At 43.0% G+C, this 22,454-nt stretch overlaps 1 protein-coding gene across 3 annotated transcripts in view; it reads left to right on the top strand.

Moving 5' to 3' along the window:
* Nucleotides 1–22,454, top strand: part of nr5a2 (nuclear receptor subfamily 5, group A, member 2) — a 58,884-nt gene that overhangs the window by 18,214 nt on the left and 18,216 nt on the right. For all 3 annotated transcript variants that reach the window (XM_028403385.1, XM_028403383.1, XM_028403386.1), the window contains 2 exons: nt 15,193–15,312; nt 19,435–19,582. In XM_028403385.1, the coding sequence (XP_028259186.1) occupies nt 15,193–15,312; nt 19,435–19,582 (268 nt within the window). The remainder of the gene's footprint in view (nt 1–15,192; nt 15,313–19,434; nt 19,583–22,454) is intronic.

Here is a 22,454-nt window from a genome sequence, read left to right as displayed (position 1 = left end):
CTTCTCTGCATGTAGCGGGAATGGCAAAAGCAGAACTGAGGGCCATTATGTTGAGGAGGAACTCTATTAGAAGTCTTGTTCCCTGGGAAAGCTCCCAGCTGAGATGGGACGGCCATATTGGATAAACAGATGGTGGGGGAGAGGAAAGGACAGGCGAGGAGAACAGAGGTGAAACAAAGAGGGGAGATGAGAGAAGATGTGAGGAGAGGAGGAATGTGAGGAGAGTGGTGGTGGAGGGGGGTGGGGGGTGAGGGGATAACAAAAGAAAAAAGGGTGCGAAGGGGAAAGGAAGGATGACTGGAGTGAGAGGACAGGAGAGTGACCTCTGCTGCAGGTCAACGTGTTGTTCCTTGTGTACTATTTGCACTGAGCTGCACGAAAATATGAATCTGGCGAAGATACATTTTTGCAATGTTGATTCCTTATTTTAAACAAAAAATAATGAAGAAAAACAAAAAATGAAAAATTTACCACATGATGGGAAAGTGAGTGATAGCAGCTAGTCTACACTTCACAATATTAGAAAATAAGAAGAATCGGTGCTCAGGTAATTTTTTTTTATTCAGTCCATCTTGTCGGTCATTCTTACTGGTAGGCCAATGGTACCAATGGCCAATGGCAGATAAACTGACTCATGCCATCATTATGGAACAATGGAACATGTAGACAAAGCTCAAGTTAAGGCTTTTAGTATTAGACACTGCTAGCATTGTTGTTGTCTGCTAGCAGTTGCTCCAACTGGCATTTCCTCAACGCCTATTTACTGTGAGAAAGATTATGTGTTCTGCAACTAGGTAAAAAAACAAAAACCCACATGACTATATCACTATTGGCCAAAAGGAGTTGAAGAATATTGGCATATCATATCAGCAAAATTTCAATATTAGTAAACCCTTGCACTATGCAGGTTGGTTGCTAGAGATTTTTGGTTGTGCATGTAGTCTAGAAATGCAAGCTTGACAGCGAAGATATCTTCAAAACGGTCCTTAAATTTCCTGTCTTCACAAACTTTACAGTATTCCACAACAAACTGAAAAATACGACAAGCCTTTTAAGCAGCAGAATTATTTACACTTCACTAGTTTATTCGACTGCTCTAAGAAGCTGTATGTCCGTCAATCACAGCCTATGACAGATCCCTGGGGTGGTACAGGGAAGGGGGGAGGGTGGGGGGTGCTGATGTTCACCTCTCACACCTGAATATTCTCCACTTATAGATTTACCTGAGTGAATAATGTAAGGTCCTCTGATGCGACCCACTCTACACTGCTGCATAATTTCACCCCCCACCCCCTCCCCTCACATCCCCCTCTCTATCTACATCCATCAATATTACATGAATTTACTTTGGTGAAATTATATGTACATCACCCACCTGCTCCATTCAGACTGGAGGGTCTTTTTGTGTGTGTCTCCTCCACACCACTTTTTTCATGACCTATCTAGAAGCAGTTTAATTTTTCAAGGTGCATGTTTGTGTGCACGTGAAGGTAGTAGAGCATTGCCCCTCCACTGTGTTGACCGGTGATTGCACCTTTTTTTCTTCACACCCCATAACTGAGTGGAAATTAATAAGCCGTTTTAGGCGTGATCTGTGAACCCTGGGAAGTGGTATATCTTTACCACCCTCTGCACACCCACACACACCCACACACACATACACACAGGGAGAGATTCAGAGCCTAGGGCTACAATGTCTGTCTTGTCACAGAGGTCAACAGTCCGCCACCCGCCACCCCCCCCCCCCCCCTGCAACAACCTCCCCACCCCACAACACCCCAATCCTGACAAACTGCGAGCGTGATGGGGCTGGCGGCCGCACACAGTTGGCAGAGATTTGTAACTGTGTCTCTGGTCCCTGGTTGCATTTGAATTATTCTGCAGGTTGTGCAGCAGCACCCCCCGCACCCCCCCTCTCTGACACTCACACCCCATAGCATGCTCACTTTATATTGGATAGGAGGAAAAAATGGAGGACATGAACAGAAAAAAAGGAAAGTGTAGGGAGAAATGAGAGGAGATGGGGAGTTAAAGTGAGTTACAGAAAGACAGAGAGAGCAGGGCAGAGTGTGACATCATAGTGAAACTAAGACTAAGTGAATGATTCAGGATGAGAAAAGACTTTGTGATCGTGAGAAGACAAACTCTGTGATGGAGTTAGAGGAGGAGACACATATCGACAGAAAACAAAAAAAGTTGATCAGGAAGGCAGAAAGAGACAGAGCGAGAATATGAGAAAGAGATAATGAAGGACAGCAAGAGAAGGACAGAAAAAGGCAAATAAGAAGGGGTGGGGTTAGGAGGTGGGGGCGTGAATGGGAAGATGAACAAGGGACTGTGAGAAGCAACGCGACCAAGGGCAAGAGGAGGAGGAGGAGAAGGAGGAGAGGGGGGGCCTAGTGAAGGACAACAGGGGGTGAGGGGGAGGAGGGCTGGGGGGGTGGTCTAGAAAACCAGTAGGTTGGCGGGGTAGGGTGGGGGTGTAAGGGGGGGGGAACAGGTGGAAGGTTAATGGGCCTGGAGCGGATCCACCAGACGCTCTTGGGCTTGATATATGGGCACAGGGCCTGGCGCGGGGCGTAGGCTTTCAAAGATATATTATTTCATTTGAGGAGCAGCACCATTCTGGCCGACAAGCCCCCCCCCCCCCTTTTTCTACCATCCTCATCCCTGCTTCCACCAAACACCCCCCACAGTCCAGCATTTGTCCAGTGATAGATGACACACAAACACACACACCACCCTAACACACATGCACACATCCCCCTAACAACGACATGCACTTTCATCACTTCCATATTGTTGAAGTCAGGAGACAAGGCTAAATTTAACTTATTTTATTTGTCTATTATACTGTGTCTTTTCTCCTCCTCCTCCTCTCTTTCGTTCTTTCTTTGGCACCCCCTCCTCTCTGCTGTCTTTCTCCTGGGCTGTGGGCAGGTCTTATGGCTGGCTCTGGGTGTGTGTGTGTGTGTTTTTTTAAGTTGCTATTTTAGTGGTAACAATATCTGTTTGATCAGTAGCGCCGGGTAGAAGCAGGAGTTCGGGGGATACTTACAGGGGGAGGGAGAGGGTGGTGGAGGTTCACAAAGGCCTCTTTTCATTCATAAATTATTGACCGTCACGCAAGACATCACTCTCTTTTTCATAAATACTGTAAAACGGCCCACCTGATTTTTTTTTTCAATACTACCAATACAAAATGGGAAAAGTCGATTTTTTTTTTGGATCCGTTTTAAAGACACATGTTGGCAAAAACCAGACATAACAGAGGCTGTTCTGTAGCCAGAAGGCCTTAGATTGGGCCTCCTTGAATGCTCATTGTAAGTACAATGTACACGCAGGTGTCTCAGTAGGATACTTCTTATTCTACTGTGATCACCGTTTGTTTTACTGGCATAGCCGGAGTCTGCATCTGCCTCCATGCTCAGGCAGTGATCTGACAGAATTCTAATTTCCCTGTGTCCTCCTCACATCCCCTGATGGTTGTAGACTGAGCTTAAGATATAACTTTTCCAAATACTGGAATGGTCCCGTAGGTCCGACCCCTGGGGACTGCAGGAGGCCGGAAGGAAGAACAGGAAACTTGTTAAAAGAGAAGATTTAAGGTCGCCCATCCCAGAGGAGCGGCAGCTTTAAGGAGACGATGGGGGTTTTAGCATGCGCAAAGTCTGCTCATCTACTTGTTGCTTTGATGAGGGATGAAAGGCTGTCATGAAGTGCAGGTTTACAGAGCTCTCTGCAATGATAGACTCAACTGTCCTCAACGTTTCCTCTTCCGTGTCCTGCTTTCTTTATCTCAAGGAACTTATGCAATCCTGTTTTTATTTTTTTACAGTTTTAACACTGACCTGTAATTGTCAGCATGTAAGAATATTGACAGAGCAGTGACATGTCAGGGAGCTGTTGACAGATGGACACTTTATTGGAGTCTGCACCAGCACGCAAAAACCCATGGATGAAATGTGTTTTTCCAACTCCTGCCTGCTTCTGCCTTCTCACCTCTATGTTCAGTGCAGCTCCAGATGTAGTAGCAAAGAAAAGCACCACAAAAAAAATAACATAAAAATAAAATAAAATAAAAATGCCTCCACCTTCCCTGCAGTTTTTCCATTTTCAAGCAAGTTAACACAGCCTGATTCGCATTTGCGAGCACTTTGGGCATTCTGCAGGAGAAAGAGCAGTTGTGTTTAAGTCTTGTTTGAGGATGATCAGGGTAAAAGCCTTTTTTATTGGCAGGTCATGCTGCTTGTTGAGACGGTGACGCAGGTGACTAGGCTGTGCTGTTAGCCTCGGTGGCCCCCCGAACTAACACAGTTGTTCTTTGACAAGTTTGGAAGAGACAGTCAAATCAGCAAGGGGGGAGAGAGAGAGAGAGAGAGGGAGGGAAAGAGAGAGAGAGAGGGAGGCAGCATGGAAGGAAAGGAAGTGGGATTGAAAGACAAATAAATTGGGTAAACAGAGTGGATATGGGGACTTGATTTAGTTGGCCGGGTTGCTAACAAATCAACTCTACAGCGTGCAAACACTTTACACACTCCACCAAAGTACAAAGCAACTTTCTCCCCCCCCTCCTCAGCTCCACCATTCTGCTGAGCCACGCTCAATCAACGCTTTAAGCAGAACTCTTGATGGCCTCCTGTCAGAAACTCAGAGAACAGTGATCCTCATTAAAATAAATAAATAAAAAACTATCGTTATATGGAGACTCACTGGGTGAATGACTCGGGTGGGGGGGGGGGCAAGATGTTGTCAAGTGAGGGGTAAATATACAGACAGAAGTGCTGGCATTTTGCTCCTAAATAGCTTCCAGCTATAGGGTTTCCTGGAGGTCAGAGGAGCCGAAGTGTGGCCGCTGCAGCCTTACACTGACCCTCAACCTCTAAACTAAATTAACCATAGAAAACTATGCAAACGTGTCAGCCAATTTATCTTCCTCTTCTTCACCTGCCTGGGTTGTAGCTTTGTAAATGGCACAGTGGAGAAAATATCCAAGCACAGATGACAAATAGGGGTATGTTTTTACTATAAAAATCAAGCTAAATGAGATAGTAGCTTAATGTCACGAATTGTTGAGTGGAGTTTCAACTAGAAATTGTTAATAGAATTGTGGAATAAGAAACATTTATAGGCCAAGTCGTGTGTACAACCAACTGCATGAAACACAATGCTTCAATGGGCTTTTCAAGTGAGTAAAAGAAATCCACACACAAAGTGCCTTTAGATTCTTATGTTTCCATGTTGCGTGGCCTCAATTATCTGTATGTAATCCAGCCTGCCCTGAGGTTGTGCCTGTGTCTGCCGCTTTCGTCACTAGGCTGTCAACAGTTGTCCCCCAATGTCTATTTTTGATGCTTATTTACGGCTTGTCTATTCTGGACAGGGAGTGTAGGGAAGCTTGAGTAAGAGAGGGGGAGGCCGGGGGTCCAGGAGACAATAGATAAGACAGTGGTGGAACAGAGTCGACAGCTTGCCGGGTAGTTTTACACTTAAAGAGTTGAGGGGTATTTATATTCAACTGGTAAGGCGGGTGATTGAATTTGCACGCCGTTGACTGATGTGTGCAGTTCATAGGAGTAACATTAGACATTGTGGTTGTGTTGTGACGACGGGTGAGAAATTTCAACGGTGCCGCACGCCAAACAGCGACCAAGCCGAGAAAATGGCTTTAGCTCTGCCGACAAAGTAGGACAAAGACACCTGTTCCCTATCCCTGCTTTGAGCGTTCCTTTCTTTGCTGGTTTTAATTTGCCTCTCGCTGTTCTTATTTCTTTTGCACTAGACCAAGACGTTTTTTTAGTACTTTCACACCGTTCCCTTTTCCTCACCTCTCGGTCTCTGCATTTTTTTTCCCCCCCAAATGCAATAACTGCGAACCTGGCACGAGCCACGGATAAACGATTCCATACATGCGAAATAAAGGCATGGCACTAATAATAGCGATCACATGCCAGCGTTCTTTTAGGATTGCGCCGTCTCAGAGAGGGATAAAAAGAGGCTTTTCAAGCAAGCTGAAACAATGACGAGCAATAAACCAAATATGCCGAAAGGGGACTTGTTGAAAAAGGTGTCGACAACACCATTAAACCTCTAGAAATGAACCAGTGATGCTGAAAAAAAAGCAAAGTTTTCAGGTGGCAAGTCACAGTCTCACCTTCCCTCAGGCCAACGTTTTAAACACCACATGTTGCACTGCACTTCCCATCAACAGCAGCAGCAGCAGCACTATAGGCCTGCAGCAACTGCGCTATTGAGAGACATACATTTCCTAATCTAGATGCATTTGTGGCAGTTTCTGTCAGATAAGGCCTGGAGATGCACTTCAGAGAGAAGCAGGGCCCCATCTGTTCTGCGGCATTTGTGGTTTTGATGCCTCGTCCTCCTTGTAGTTCCATAGTTTACATATCACAAGAGCTCAGGAAATGCTCAATTAGGTAATTCAGATATTTAATTTGTGCATCAAGGGCTGTGATCCCAGAGATCTCTGGAGCTGTGCCACATTTGTGGATTCACAGCTGTTTGTTCTAAAACCCACAACCTTACAAGCCCCCCCCCCCAGTCCCACCACCACTACACCAGCGCGTCAAATGCTAATGGGAATATGTGTCTCCCATCCTCTCAGACAGAAAGCATCAGTCTCTGCATTTTAAAACAGCTCTGGTCTTCTCTCTTCTCTGCTGTGTTAAGGTATATTGCATACATGTGCGTCTGTACATACAGTGTGTGTATGTGAGTAAGAGAGAGGTTAAGGAGGAGCGTCTGTCTGTGCTGTTCTGAATAATACACAAGGTTGAAGCCTTTAGCCTGCCCCCTTCTTTGTTTCTCCTTTTTCTCGTCTTTCCCTTAACGCACAGACCGCCAGACAGCCCAGGATTATGGACTCCCTTCCAGTCAGTCAATGAAAGTCACACACACAGTCTCACACAAGTCATGACCATTCAGCAAAGAATACGTACAATCACACAGAAGTTAAATCCACGCTGGCACACACACACACACAGTTCAGAACAACGCATCCCTTCCACCTCACTTTCAGCACACAGGTCATAAATTGCAGTATTAGCTCGAATAATGATTGCGCAGCATGAAAATCCAATGGTTGAAGCTTAATGCAGAGGAATCGCCTGGTAGATTAAGCTCTGGGTGTGTGCTTGCAACGTGTATTGTGTGTGTGCCTGAAGATTCTGTGAGTCGGAGGGGGTTGTACTGCTGATGGATCAATAAGATTTCTATGATCACTACCTTCCAGCCAAGACTACTGAGCAACTACTCATTTTACATTTGGCTGGCATGCATTTTTTTCTCTGTCTGCATTTGATGGAGGAGGAGAGTGGAGTGGCAGGAAGGGAGTGACGTCAGTGAGTGTGTGTGTAAGTGTGTATATGAAGAAGGAAGGGTTACTTTTGGGAGATGCCATTCCCTGGGCTGCATGTGTATTAGCGGTCTAATGTTCATGTGAATAATTGATTAGGGCCTCTCTGTGTTTTTGATAATTAGTTGATAGCTTCTTAGCTCTAAGCCCTGAGATTTTATGTCTATGTGTGTATGAGTGTGTGTATGTGGGGATGTGTGGGGGGTGCTGTTATCTACTTCTAAGGTATCCTGGAAACAATAGTACATGCCTCTAAGCCACGCACTCATGGATTAACTTTCTTCATCAGACATTAGACAACAGTGCCTATATTCATTTCTCATAACCTACTTTTTAATATGAAGTTCCTGTAGAGAAGAGAACTCACCCCATCTTCTTAGACACTGCAGAACATGGAAAATGAACTCATAATAAATGTTGTTTTGTGCATGTCCAGGCTAGACAACAATAAACATTGAATGCGTTAAAAAAATTATCCATTTAAATTCATGTCTGGCCTCTCACAGGTCTGTTCTCTTGCCTTATTGATTTTTTATTGATTTTCTATCTTTCATATGCTTATGCATCAAGTAAAAACAGAATAGGAAAGTTTGGTTCATGCTCACTCCATACTCAAATCTCCCCGCTGATATCAGACAGAGAGGAGGGTTTGTTGCCATCAACAGCGACCTTGAGAAAACAAGACGTTCTTCTGGCTGCTACACTCAAGCCCACAGAGATACTTTGTTTTTTCTTCCTCATGAATACAGTGCCACGCTTTTCTTGGATTCCTGCAGATGTGTGTGTGTGTGTGTGTGTACTGGCTAAAGCAACTTAACCTTAAACACTATGATCAAGTTTCTTCTGGTGTGGGATCTTTTATATATTATTTATAAGTTGCATATTTATTCAGCTTACAGATTAGTTTGCTACAATACACAGCAGCTGCATTTCCTGTATCTGTTGTGGCCTCGTGTCGGCCCTCGTCTCGTTTCCTCTCAGCTCGACAAGGCTCAGGACAAAAAGCTGTATGGGATGAAAGAACAGACAGGCAGAGAGGGAAACACGGCACGGCCAATCATCAGCTGGGTGTTTTGTTCTCCAATTCTATCGCAAGCGCAGCGCAAAACAAAGAATGCCAGAATGTGTGTGAAGATGAGTAGATGTGAAAATGTGGAGAGGCCGCGAGCACGGCCAATCGAATGTGGAGTGTTCTCAGGGTCAGAGGTCAACCTCCAGAGTCTGTTAATGCGGTCACCGTGGGAACCGATCAATCTCAGTGCCTCGGCAGTATCGATCGGACATGGGACATGCGGGAACACACACAAAGAATTCTCTGATACACGTGCACACATACAATACTGCATTCATTCACACTTACGAACTGCCTTGAGTCAAACACTGAGAGTGTGTATTCAGTGACGCACACACACACACAGACATGTTCAAAACACCAGGCCGAATGATTTTCAGAACTGTAGTGATTTACAGAGTACAGCTGCTCCTAACAGAAACAGTGTTAAGGCTAACAGGATAAAGACTTTGTTTTGTCTACATTGAAGTTACTTTTACACATCAGTCATGTGACCTGGTCTAGATCAGGATCATGTCTTCGTCATATCAGAACTTACTCACAGCCCCTTTAAGCCTTGTTTAACGAAGCAATAAGAGGTTGTCACTGCACAAGAGTGACAAAGATGAGGCTTCTTACAAAGCTAATAAACTCTCTCCATTCATTTCCTAAACATATCCTACACACTACATTTAGTGTACCTCTTTGAGCAATCTTCATACTGAAGTCCTGCTGTGTCTTGTGTGACATTTTCCTGAGCTCACAGATGGCCTGTGGCATCTCAATGGCTGTTAGGAGACATAATGGCAGTCTAGGATTTCTGTGTGCTCAGTTGGAGATAAACCCACAGGCATTCTCCACTACCTGATCTGTTGGATTATGGATACACGCAACCAACAAACAGGTGCCAGTGACATGAAATGTTGATAAGCATTCGTGCAATGATATACATATAGTGCAGCATACTATAGAAGTCCACACATGGGTAGGAATTAAAAATAGATTTCACATAGCTAAAAAGAGAAAATCACATACAGATAGATTTAGCATGACAAAGGCAATCTAGGCGGGTATAGGTATACACTGAAACTACTAATCCAACAAGGCCAGGTGGGTTAATCATGTAAAAACAAAATACTGTATTTCTTTATTCCCTAAACTTGAGTTAGACTGCAGCTAGATGTTCCCCTGCTGCATCACCAGTATTATCATTCTTCTCTTGAGCATGCAGCCCCTTCCGTCCTCCACCAGCAGCAACACCTGTTCATTTTCCCAGCATTCTTATCGCCGCGCTGCAGGATTGAGGCCCAAATGGACGTTGCGCCACGATAAGCTTGGTTTGTTGAAGTGAGAAATGCGCACGCATAACTTTTTCTCATCTACTTCTGCACAGTGTGGAGTATAGGACAGGACCGGACTGTAAGCAGGTCACATAGCTTGGGCATCCTGGGGATTTTTATCCCTCAGTCTGTTGTTTTTTCTGATGGATGTAACTGTATTTGTGGCTTGTAAAAGTTGCAGCTGTCAAAAATGATTTACAGTTGGATTCAATAAGTATTTAATGTTATATTTTACATAAAATGATGTGAAATAGCAGCAAGATTTTTAAAAGACATTTTGGTCTGTCATAAGGCAGAAGAAAAACCTGATTTTATCTGTGACTAGTCGCCAACAATCACCAAAGTGTTATTGTTGCTGATGATGGTACCCACACAGAGAATCCGCAATTAAATTAAACTGGAGATGAGCTGCAGTACGTCGTCAGGCACAACATAATTAAGTGTTTTCAACAGTCTGAGGACGACGGGTGCTGTTCTAGGTAAATTAATGCCTGTTCCCAGGTGAATACAGGGCCTGTTTGGCTCAAGGCGAACAGATGCCAAGACAGGACCGCACCAAAGGATGGCTGCTTAGAGACGCAACGAGCATTGATGTCAGCTTCAAATCTCACCTGTAGTACTCGGAGACGAGCATTGATTCTCGTCCAACAGAGAGCTATTGTTTATGTACGAGTCGTTTGAGGCAGATAAACTCGCGATCTGCGTGTGTGTGTGTGTTCTCCCCCCGTCATGTTAAAAAAAAAATCTCTCCATTCATTAAGGCTCCACAGAAGGAGATTCCATTAATCTGTTCATTAGGCCACATCAAAAATGGAACTACTTATTAAAATCAGATCCAGCTGTGTACTCTCGTTAAAGCCCACCGTACCATACGAAGCTTAACAATGCTTGTGGCACTAGACCAAAACCCGGCCACAAGAAAGGGGGGGGGGGGGCAAGATTCTAGTACATTGGCCTGCTTTGACTCAACACACCATGATAATTGCTCTACTCTTAGCGGGGGGCTATGAATAAACATTACTTTTGTCAGGCAGCGTCTGAATGCTCCATTTCCAATTAATTTACATTTGCCCAGAAATGGAGGGAATATCTGCTCTTAATCACTATGTTTTATTTTCTCAATTTCCCCCAAGTCTTTTCTCATTCTCTCATTCCCCGTCTGGCAGGTCCATTCCCCTTCTCAACTGGGTTCTCCTTCGTTTTCTACCTCTACCTCTCTTTCTCTCCCCCACACCCACCCCTCTGAAAAATCCCATTAATCTCAGCCAGTGGTTTTGAACAAAAGCTATGGGCTAAGCGATTGATCCGGGCATTGATCCCACTCGCCTGAACGATCATAAAGGTGTTAAATTGGTTTCTTGGAGGATATGTATTTTTCATCGCTAGCTGCTGCAAGTAGAAGTTCCTGCTTGGAATTTCTCTGATTTTTTTTTAAATAAAAACCCCAAAATTGGTGATGATATTAAAATATTAAGCAGATCACACCTTGAAAGGTATCCTTAAATGTGGATTTTTGAGGCCAGTTTGAAGCGATTTCTTGGGAGCGTGTTTTCTGCATGAGCATGAACCTCAGAAGCTAAATCCTTGTAATGAGTTTTGCTCCATCCAAGGACAGGTAAGAGTCTTGGGATTGTTCAAATGCATACTGAGGAAGTTAAAGTGGAGAACTGGCTCATTTATATGAGTCAGTAAATTATTTCTTGAATTTATACCATAGAGGTAAATTAGCATATTGAGTCCAAACTTAAAATCATAAAACATGCTGTAGCAGGTATACCTTTACTCACTAAACAGACATTTATTATTTTGTCTCCGTTAATTAGATTATTGGTAGATTTGGTGGTGCAGGTCTGGATTGTGGTTTTAGCTTAAATGAAGAGGTGTGTCCTCGTTCCAGCCAGCATAACCTTTCATTACCTTGAGTAGAACACTAATACAAATTCAAATCTAAGGAAACATTCAGGGTCTAATATTATCAAAAACTTGAAAAACTTCTCCCTTTTACCTTCATGTGAAGATTAGAAGTTTTCTAATTTTTCAAAATAAAGTGCAAGAAATAAAAGTTTGAACGTTGTTATTAAATAGCAGCACACCTTTTTAAACGTAACCAAATTGATCTGTTTGCATCTATTTTGGATATCCATGTCATCTGTATACATTTATTTACACATTTTAGAATGTGAAGTGAACATATTGTTATTAAAGTGAGAGGTATTGCTCCTCAAATCAAGCACGACAAACTACAGCAGCTGATCACTGCTTGGGCTAAAGCACCATTCAATTATTTTTTAAAAGCTTATAAGTGCAGAGATTGATGCATTAGTGTACCAAGCACAGTTTGAAGACATGGTACAACACTTCATAGAACAATCTGAACTTTTTTCTCTGGACTTATGAATACGTTATCAGAGAATGGTAAAGGTTTTATAGCTATTTTAGCGTGCACTGTTCATGCAGTCTCACAAGTTTTGCCGCCTTGCTTCACTTTTGGCATAACGAGGAAGAAGCAGCAAACGATATCAAGGAAAAAACTGTTTACATCTAGTAAGCGTTATCTAAATTTTCCATGACCAAGTGGTGAGATAAGGATGGAACTAAATAAATGAGCCATTTATTGTTCTGCTGGAGTCTCTGTTGAACTTTGCGGTGTCAAGTGGCACTGTAAATACATTTAATTGACAATCAGCCAGCGTTTTACTAACTGTATTTTCTCTGCACAGAGATAACATTCAACCCTTTCGGCGCCATAAAAACACAAATCAGTCAGTCATACAGTGTCAGAAAAGTTCACATAATCTTAGCGAGCAGGCAGCAGATCTTCTGACTGTTCCTCATTTGACAGAGCAAAGGAAGAGCTTGTCAGGGAAACAGCTCGTGTCGCTGGTACTTAAAAAGGTCAGTGAACTGAACCCCGACCCATGGTTCCACCCTCACGCCTGTCTGTCTGTCACCAGTCCCCCCCCCACCCACTCCGTCTTCTAGGCGGGTGTCCGCTGCTATCACCCGTCGTCATACCCTCTGAGCTAACCCCCTACCCCACCCCACCCCATCCCACTCCCCCCCCCCCCCCCTTTGATGACCCAGGCCTCTTGTCAGAAAGAGCTCCCAGGCAGGCAGAGTGAGGACAGGCCTTTGATGAGGACCCCGACACTTGCCAGCACTAGTGACATGCAGCGCGGTTCTTTGAAGCACCCGGGCCTTTACATGTACCCATTCGTCCACACACATATACACACACACGCTTTTTTAGATGGCGAGAGGAGAGGATTAGGGCGCCATATAGATAACGCTGTTCTTTGACTGCCTTCCTTGCTCTCTGATGGTTTTAATGAAGGCATTTGAATTTTGCTTTCGTCTTGTGCTCGAGACTCCAGCCAGAATAACACCACACACACACACAAAAAGATGTATAGGATGAAGGAGAAGGGAGACAAGAAGAGTCCATGATGCTGTCAAACATGTAAGACAAAAGGTCAAAGCAGCTTTGTTGTAATATTTCATTTTTTATTTAAACGAATAGGAGACTTAAAATGCTCCAAGATTGGTAACTTTTTTAGATCTGTTGCTGCAAAAATAGGAAATACAGTCCAGCTCAAGCGCTCACGTCCTCCATAATGCAAGTGTTGTCTATTGTTATGTCTTGCCTCAAAGGTAAACAGACACTCTTTGACACCACCAGTCAAAACAATCCTAATCAACAAGAAATAGACTTCAGACTTGGCTGCAGCCAGTGCCATGTCATACAAGGTAATAAAGTGTTCGCTGGCAGAGCCACAGTTGTTGACATCAAATGAGTGCCTAAGGTCACTCCATTTCAACAAATAGATCACTGTGCAATTTTTCCAGACAGCACAAAAAGACATTCCTTTCAGGTGTCTTCATCCTGCACCTGCCTGTGTAACAAACATCGATCCACATTCTTCCACCTGCACCCTGCGCATGACATTGGCCAGCACAGACAGTTCTCACAAAGTCAAAGTTATTCACATTCCCACAAAGAAAGACTCCCAACGATGCCACAAAGGACATAATGTTTGATAGAAAGAGTAGTAAAAAAAGAAGCTACCATTCATTTTCCTCATTCCATTCTTCTCAATGTGGCCTTATTTGTGTCTGGCTATGCGGAGTAATGATTAACACAGTAAGGCGTGGGAAGAGACCAGTTACAATGAAGGGGGTTGTTTTGGTTCAAAGATACACCGTTTCACCTGTGTCAGATTCCCAAGTACACCTGGCACATCCCTGGGAGCCGGCGGCTGGCGTTCGGGAGAAAAAGGGGGGGGGGGAAGTGACTACTTAATCATTATCATGTGTGGAATCACTCAGAAACTTGTGGCAATGGGCAAACAGATAAACCTGGCAACATTGTTAAATCCGGCACGTAGCAAAGTGCTTAACCGAGTGTGGAAAAGGTTCACATGAGAAAGCTTTAGTGTGTGTGTGTGTGTGTGTACAGGGGACTTTTGAGCTTTGGAAAAAGAGAAAAAAAAACACAATGCCCGTGGTACGCAAGTGATCAATAGCGATTGACCTGTGAGTGAGCTTACCCTGAAAACAGCTGCCTGTGATATTTACGAGCTGACACAGTGCCTCAGCTTTTTGTTTTCAGTGTAGCTCTTTTGCTATATATGAATATACCGCAGCATTTTTTTTCTTTTCTAAAATAAGCCCTTATTTCTCAAGGACAGCCTTCTGTTTTACCAGCATTCAGGATTCAGAATGATTTCATCCACCGAGTGCAATAAATGTTCAGGGCTTTGTAAAGTTGAGACAAATCAATAGTTTGCACAGTTACCAGGTATACAGAGATGGGTTTCCTGTTTACAAATGATCCAAGGACGCATAGAGGGTTAGATGATGCAACAGGTTTGGAACTGGTTTCAAATACATATTTTGTTTGTGGAAAATAATTAGAAATTGTGTTCAGGACTAATTGTTGTGTATTAGGATATGGTACACTGGAAAAACATGATGTGGTCTACATTCAAACCACTATCCACTCAAACAAACTAACTACTGTTGCACTATAAAGCCAGACTCTAGGCATAGGTCTTTCAGTATCATTCATTCAGGGGTGACCTCTAGGACAAAATCCAGACTGGAACATGGCCTGCTTATACACCTTTACCCACTAATTTCAGTGTAAAAGGGGTATTAGCTTCAGTCTTGATCACATTTCTGATTTCCTTTTTTTTTTTTTTCCACTCACTCATTTCCTGTTCTGGTTTTCCATACACACACACAGCTCTATATGTTTCAGCGGAAGCATATCTTCAAAAGCTTTCACAGAAGACAAAAAGGCCCTGACACACAATAAAAGGGGACACTGACAGACACACAATCTGCAGTGATGACAGTTCTGTTGTTACAGCTGTATATAGAGAAGGAAAGACAAACATTTGAGCTGTTTTCATTTGTTTCTAAACCAGGTGGACGACCAGATGAAGCTGCTGCAGAACTGTTGGAGCGAACTCCTCATTCTCGACCACGTCTTCCGGCAGGTGGTGCATGCAAAGGATGGCTCCATCCTATTGGTCACAGGCCAGCAGGTGAGTTCAATGAAACACCTCCACCTTAAAGACTTAGCATGCAAAGCTCTGCTCTCTGCACCAACACCAAAATCACACCAACACTGCATCACTCACAGCCCCCCTCTGTCCACCACAACACAACCCTTAAAGCTCTATTGATTGCACAGCCACACAGGAGTCATTAAAAATAGATTGTGCTTATAGATATACACTAATGTCACCAGAATAATCAATTTGATTTTTTTTTCTTTTAACTGAGAATAAATAAAACCACATGTGGGAGCATGGTGAGTGGGTGGACTGATAAAGAATGTGCGTAATATCTTTTTTTTCTTCCTTTTACTGGGGGTCTTTGAGGAAGTTTGTGAGAGCTGATGCCTAAAGGCGCTTATTGTATCAGGACGCTGTGTGCTGGCTTCTGTTTTGGTGCCTTTACGCTCAATACAGAAGACAATGAATACTAACTTCAGTCATTCTCATGCACTCAATCTCACAGCAAAAATCAAAAGAAGACAGACGGAGTATACATACAAACTGCTCCTGTGAATGAATATGCCTCTGTCCAGTCTCATGGCTGTCAGTGAGATGAGAAGTCCTGCATTATTGATCACCTTACTCTCCAAAACATTGCTGTTCAACAAAATGTTTTGCAAACCATAAGCTGGAAAGTGCATGTGAGCAGTGTACAGGGGAGTCTGAATGAAGACAAGGTCACAGCAGATTTTCAGAACAGGTGAAGAGTTACTACCTGTGGTAAGTGAAGCCACTAGTGGGAAGTACAAAGCGTGGTAAAGTGCACTATGATAGTGGAAGAAATAAAAATCTACACTTGTCATAAATAAAATAATCTAAATTAATTTATGCAAGGAAGGAGGGAGGGGGGTTGAAAGCAAAGCAAAAAAAGACATTTTAAAGCTGAACAGAGGACATAAAAAAAGAGGAGAGAAAGGAAAAAGAAGGGATGATGAGGAGGAGATGATGAGGCGAAGAGGACAAGGCAGTTTGAAGAGACCAGAGCAGCAGAGGAGGAGGAGGAGGAGGATTAGTAGAAGGAGGGGCTTATAGTCAGGGGAGGTACAGGACGGTGGTTTCGTTTGCATACTTTGGTTAATGAACAGCTGGTGTTGAGGGGTGTGTATGTGTATGTGTGTGCAGCTCTGAAACAGTTCATTATCTCCCATTATTCTCTGCCTGGCCAGAGGTGACAGCACTGCGATAATACTATGGACATTTAGACCACAGTAGCAGCATCACCCAAAGCAATTGCTACACAAACACACAGACACACAATGAGAGATCGGGCCAACAAAATTGTACTGTAGGTTGGCCACACTGGTCTGTGAAGTGTAGTGGGTGTGGAAAAAAAACCTCAATGTAAGCCACTTAAGGCTAGATTCAGTGTTAAATTGATGGTAAAATTAATTAAAAATATACTGGAATAGAAATGGTTTTGACCTAATTAGATGATATCCTAATTAAAGATTGATGCGTGGTGTTGAATTTTACATAAACATACATAAAAAGTCCATGACATGCACACATGTAGTATTTAATACAAGTGGCAGCCTTTGGTGCAGATAAATGAAGTTGATGAGTTTTAAAAAAGTGCAGTTCCCCTTGTGGACTCTGGGGGCTCCAAAAGTGAGTCAGTCCTCACAGACCTCTATTTTAAAAGGGATTTTTTTGTTGTTGCCAAAATAGACAACAGCCCACATTAACAAATTGGCTTTTTAACTGTGCTGGGGTGAATTTTAATATAACTCACTGACATAATTATGGCCGTAATCGCTTTGAGTGCCTACCCTCCTCATGGAGGGCTTACTGGAACTTTCGGCAGACTAAAAAGTTGCCAACATGGCCATGGCTGTAGCCTCCCTCAGACACTCAAAATTTCTATGGGTGACATCACAGATGGTTTATACATAATATGATACAAGACAGGCATTGAGAACATGATGCACTGAAACTTTAATCTTGTCTGTTATGGGTGCCTGTGATTTTATTTCATAAAATGCAATGGAAAGAACTGAAATGTCATGACAATGAGATAAGAGATATTTTTAATGCCAGGAGCTTTGTCCACACAGAATTTGAACAGATGTTTCTTCCCTTTTGCTTTGAATCAAGCTGCTTCTTTGCTCTTGCCAATCATCCACTGCTCTCATACTGGCACTTGAAAAGAATTCCATTGAAGCAGCAGATTAACTGTTATAACCTGTCATTTGCTTGTCCTTTTCTTTGCTGTTCTTTGCTTGCTAATAATTCCTGTCTTTTTTATATATATATTTTTTTTGCCTTTCTGCTTCTGCATGTCTTGTCAAAGCACCAACGGCAGTGAGAAATGGCCATGAGGGTGCGTTCTTTATCCTGTCATGGGATCAAAAACACGCCATACAAATGTGTGTGAACATTAAATGACAAAGATCTGAAAGGGCCTCGCAGCTTGGCAGTCAGTTTCAGTAAAAATTTAGATTTTGATAGCACTCCTGGTGTACATGAAATTCAAATAAAGAGGGGTAGAAAAAAAAAACATCTCTGCGCTTTCCAACATTTTCCAGCTTCGTCTCCTCTAGCCAACCAAACTAATCTCACCTTCCATATTAATCTTTAATGTTTAGCTATGATCGTTCATCGTATTCATGATAGGTTCAGATTTGAAGGTTTATTCATATATTTACCCTCCATGTCTCTCCAGGAGGGATAATAAAGTAGTATTGATTGATTGATTGATACGCAGGTCACCAGAGTCAGAGTTAGTGCTAAGTCTGCTATAAGTGACATTACAGCATTTTTTCCCCCTTCTTGCTTTCTTACTTAAGGCTAGGAGGCAATAACCCAAGGCATCACCATTAACATTCCAATCCTTCAATGAACTTATTTCATGCACAGTTGATTTTATGTAAATTGATTGACACTTCGGAAGGCGGAGGGGTAGTGTCTGCTTTGCACAGAGTCATAACTCTTTCCGTCTCAAAGGTGGTAAGAAGGGAAAAGAGGAACAAAGGAGCTGGGACAAAGTGTAGTAAAAAAGCATGAGGAATTAAAAGGAGAACACCATTTACTTCACTTTGACTCTTCTCTTTTTCGGACAGATAAAAAAAAGAGCTCCAATCATCCTATTTATACAATAAATAAATTCCAAACCCAGGGCTTGTTTTTAATTGCAAATGGGAGCTCGCAGGGACTGTCTTCCTCCCTGAGCTTCAGGAACTGCGCACGCCAACATCTACCTTCCCCTGGAAACCCCTTGCACAGTCAATTATGGTAATGAATTGTCAATAAATATAAAATTTTAATATGGTCCTGCTTACTGTGAGTGGCAGCTTCGGACTTGCCTCCTAGACAAATGTGCTGCGGCTGCACATATGAAGTACACATGAAAAAGGACTGGCTGTTCAGATAGATACACCAAAGGAAAACAGGCTTATGGTGTAATAATATTTTTTTTGTCATTTCTGCTTCAATGTTTTTATTTTGCTGTATACCAAAGAGCTCCTGCTTTTATCCCTCTGTCCCACTAGGCAGTGTGTGCCGCAGCCACCATAGATGATCATGGCCATTCTTGTCAATGCGGATGTTTTCGAAGCGTCCCAGCAACCCTCAGCTCTGCTTCACTAAAAATATGAGCCAAGCCTATATTGAGTTTAGCATCACCCAAGCTACATCGATCTCCCCTAAACAGAGCCAAGAAGCAGGAAGTCAGACATAAAAACACACAGAGAACCTGGTTTCAAAATAAAACATGAATGGACTTGTACATTACACTAATAACCAATGGAATAATTCCACAGGTAAACCACTGTGACATCAACACTAGTTTGTGGACTAGCTTTTTTAGTCAACAATACCTTTGTTTCTAGAGACAAAAGGGACCATAAATAGATGGGAGGGTGAAGCTATAGCACTAAAAGTGACTGAAAACACAAAGCACAACATGGTAGTGTCAATTACCAGGTAGCCACATGCTAAGCAGATAAGAATACCCTTTATCATCTGTGTTACTCTAAAGTGACCAGTGGCGTCACCTACTGCTGCCACTTTAAAAGAATGGCTTGCCCATATAGTCCTATGTAGTCTATGTCCCAGACTCACTTTATTGCAGCTCATTCCCTTACATTCTTCTCTCTTGCTTCATTTTAGGTGGACTATGCAGTGATTGCTTCACAGGCAGGAGCCACCCTGAACAATCTGTTGAGCCATGCCCAGGAGCTGGTAACCAAACTACGCTCCTTGCAGTTGGACCAACGGGAGTTTGTATGCCTCAAGTTTCTGGTCCTTTTCAGTCTAGGTAAGTCTCTGAAAACAATGTGGCGGTGCATGTGAAAGGTGCAAATGTAAGGAAGGAAGGGACATTAGCATGGTCTTTTACTAGACATATCCAAATGTGTTAGGCATACAGGCAAACTACAATTCCCAGTAAATCCGAGCGTTAGGCTTTGGCTGTCTCTGGAACCTTGGAATGAATGCAAGTTTGGTTTTATATTTTTGTCCAAGACATTGACCATAGGCCAGCTTGCCTTTAACTATTAGCCATCTCATATGTATGAATCTATCACTGGTGGTGCCAGCAGCGAAACCCTCATCTGATCTTTTATTACATTGGAGAGAAGGGGTTTGTCAATATGAACTGCAATTGTAAAATTAATATTGACATTCTGCATTTTGGTAGGTCAGCCGTTGCAAGCAGTAATGTGCTTGGTTATGCACAATGCTGCTAGAACTGAGCGAGATACGAGAGAGGATGTGAGCAGGAGAGCAGAGCAACTGAACAGGGGAGAAGGGAGGAAGGAAAGGTGGAGATAGGAGGATGAGGAAGTTGAGAGTGGGAATTGAATTGGGAATTGGTTGGAGGCAGGTACCTGCCTCAAGTATTTTGGATAGATGGGTGGGTGGGAGTTGCACCGAGGAGGGGAGAGAGACAGAAAGAGAGAGAGAGCTTGGGATTTGTGAAGGAAGAGGAAGGATAAGTAGCTAAATGAGTTAAGGGACAAAGAGTTGGGTAAAGTTGATGGGATGTGAATGTGTGTGTGCATGCATGCGTGTCTATGCTCGGATCCCAAAGCTGCTCTCTAAGCCGAGGTCAGACATTGCCGGGAGACTGTCATCTCTGACTCTTTCCTAACAAGTCTTCAACAAATGGTCTCTGAGGAATACACACATGCACTCCTACAACTGGACCAAAACCTATTTTAACATCTTACATTACTGAAGCCAAAGATGTCAAGGTATCTTTTCTCAGCATGGCACAGAGAACAACAGCAGCACACATATGATAAATATTTTCCTCAGACCCTTCATACATCTATGTGTAATTCACAAAGGGCCATGCTTTCACTTCTTTACCTCCTCTGAACAAAGGACTAATGAAGTGTTAGGCAAAAGCAGCAGTGCACACACACACACACATCTGTGATCAGGCAGGATTAATGTTTGTGTTAGAGATATTTGTGAAAAAATGGATGGGGAGGACTGTAGTGGGACTTTGGAGTGTGTGTGTGTATCTGTGTGTATGCATGTGTTTGTTTGTGTCAGGTGGGGTGGGGATGTAACTGGGGCTCAGGGTCTAAATAATTTGGCAGAAACATCATCCATAATGAAAGGCCCACCTGAGGGATGTGTATCGCCCCCGGCAGTGCCTGTTCTCCGGCGTTGCCCAGGCCTCCCGCAAAAGAAGCCCGACACATACGCCGTAGAGCCAGCTGAGGGGGGATCAGTGCTGGTGGAGGAGGTGTTGGTTGGGTGGGGGGAGGAATGGAGGAGGGGTTTAAGCAATGTAAAGCCAGGAGATTTAGAAATTATGTGATTAAATCACATACAGTTGAACAAAGATGTGCATGTGATCGGCTGTGAGCTGGATGAGATACGTACCTACTACTTCCCCGAGGGAATGAATGTGCATAATGTGGTGGGAAAGCAGATGTATATTCATGCATCTGTTTCTGTTTGGACAGCTGTGTGCCCTATACAAGCAGAGCTAGTTAATAATGACTGCAGTGAAATGAGGCGTGAAAGTATCGCTGTATTCTGACCACTGAACTAAAAGAACAGACTCATCTTATTTATTAGCTCGATATAATCTGGAAAACGATGTGCAAAAAGACCAATTTAAGGTACTGCGTTTCATCTCAGATACTCTCTGTGTACACAGAGTGAAGCATTATCAGAATTTAGCAAGCTCCAACCTCCTCCAACCTGCCATCTTCTGACACAGCGTGTCTCTGCATAGACTGAATGCTAATTAGTTTGACTACATCAAAGTTTATAAGAAATTATAGGGAAAAAAAAACAAAGACGAAGATGTGCAGACAAGAGTGAAAACACAAAAAAACACCCATATTTTACACAACACGCCCCATAACACTATTGCGGGGCAAAGCAGAGGGACAAAGGACAGAAAACAAAAGTTGTCCGGAGTTCTGGTTGTCCCAGATTTTTGCTGTGGCAGGTTTCAAAATAAAAGCTCCGTCACAAACAAGGGGTTATCCACTGAAATGCTAAAAGGCTTTTAATTTGAAACATTACAGGTGGTTTTGAGTCAGGCAGTAATTGTAATGATATTCTAAATTACACATCTCAATCTAAACTCAGTCACTATGATATTCTATTAAAACCAAAACTTTCCCTGTGACACACGGAGGCAGTTTTCTTTCCTTCCCTCCATCTACCTCCTTCTTCCTCCCTCTCTTTCTCAAGGTGGACAATCAGTCACTTCCCCCCTTGGCAGAAGAGCTTTTAGTTAAGCCAGTTGTCAATAAAGACAGGGATATAGATGTCACCCTGGCTGAGAGGAGACACTTGTCATGATCCGGGTGTTTGTTTGTTTGTTTTCAGAGTTAGACATGCTTTTTTCCCTTTAACATTATTGTTTTTTTATCTATTTCTATCACACCCTCTGTCTCCTGTCACTCAATCTGAGATCATTGATCTCTTAAGTGTTTGTAGGACTCTGAGCAATGATTGTATGTCTTGGGCATTGAGCAAAGAACACACACAATGGCAGACAGATATAGTTTGTGCACTGCCCGGGTCAGAGTTCAGTAAATGATCACTAGCACTTGTTCAGTGTCAGGACAATGTTAATGGGCCTTTGATTTCCTTTAAAAGGTCTAACACAAATTCTGACAAACTGTAAAGGTAATAGGACGCCAGCAGAGGTGATG

This window comes from Parambassis ranga, chromosome 4, assembly GCF_900634625.1.
Source record: "Parambassis ranga chromosome 4, fParRan2.1, whole genome shotgun sequence".
NCBI classification, from domain to species: domain Eukaryota; kingdom Metazoa; phylum Chordata; class Actinopteri; family Ambassidae; genus Parambassis; species Parambassis ranga.
The sequence above is the reverse complement of the archived record's forward strand: the minus strand, read 5'-3'. Positions and strand labels throughout refer to the sequence as shown.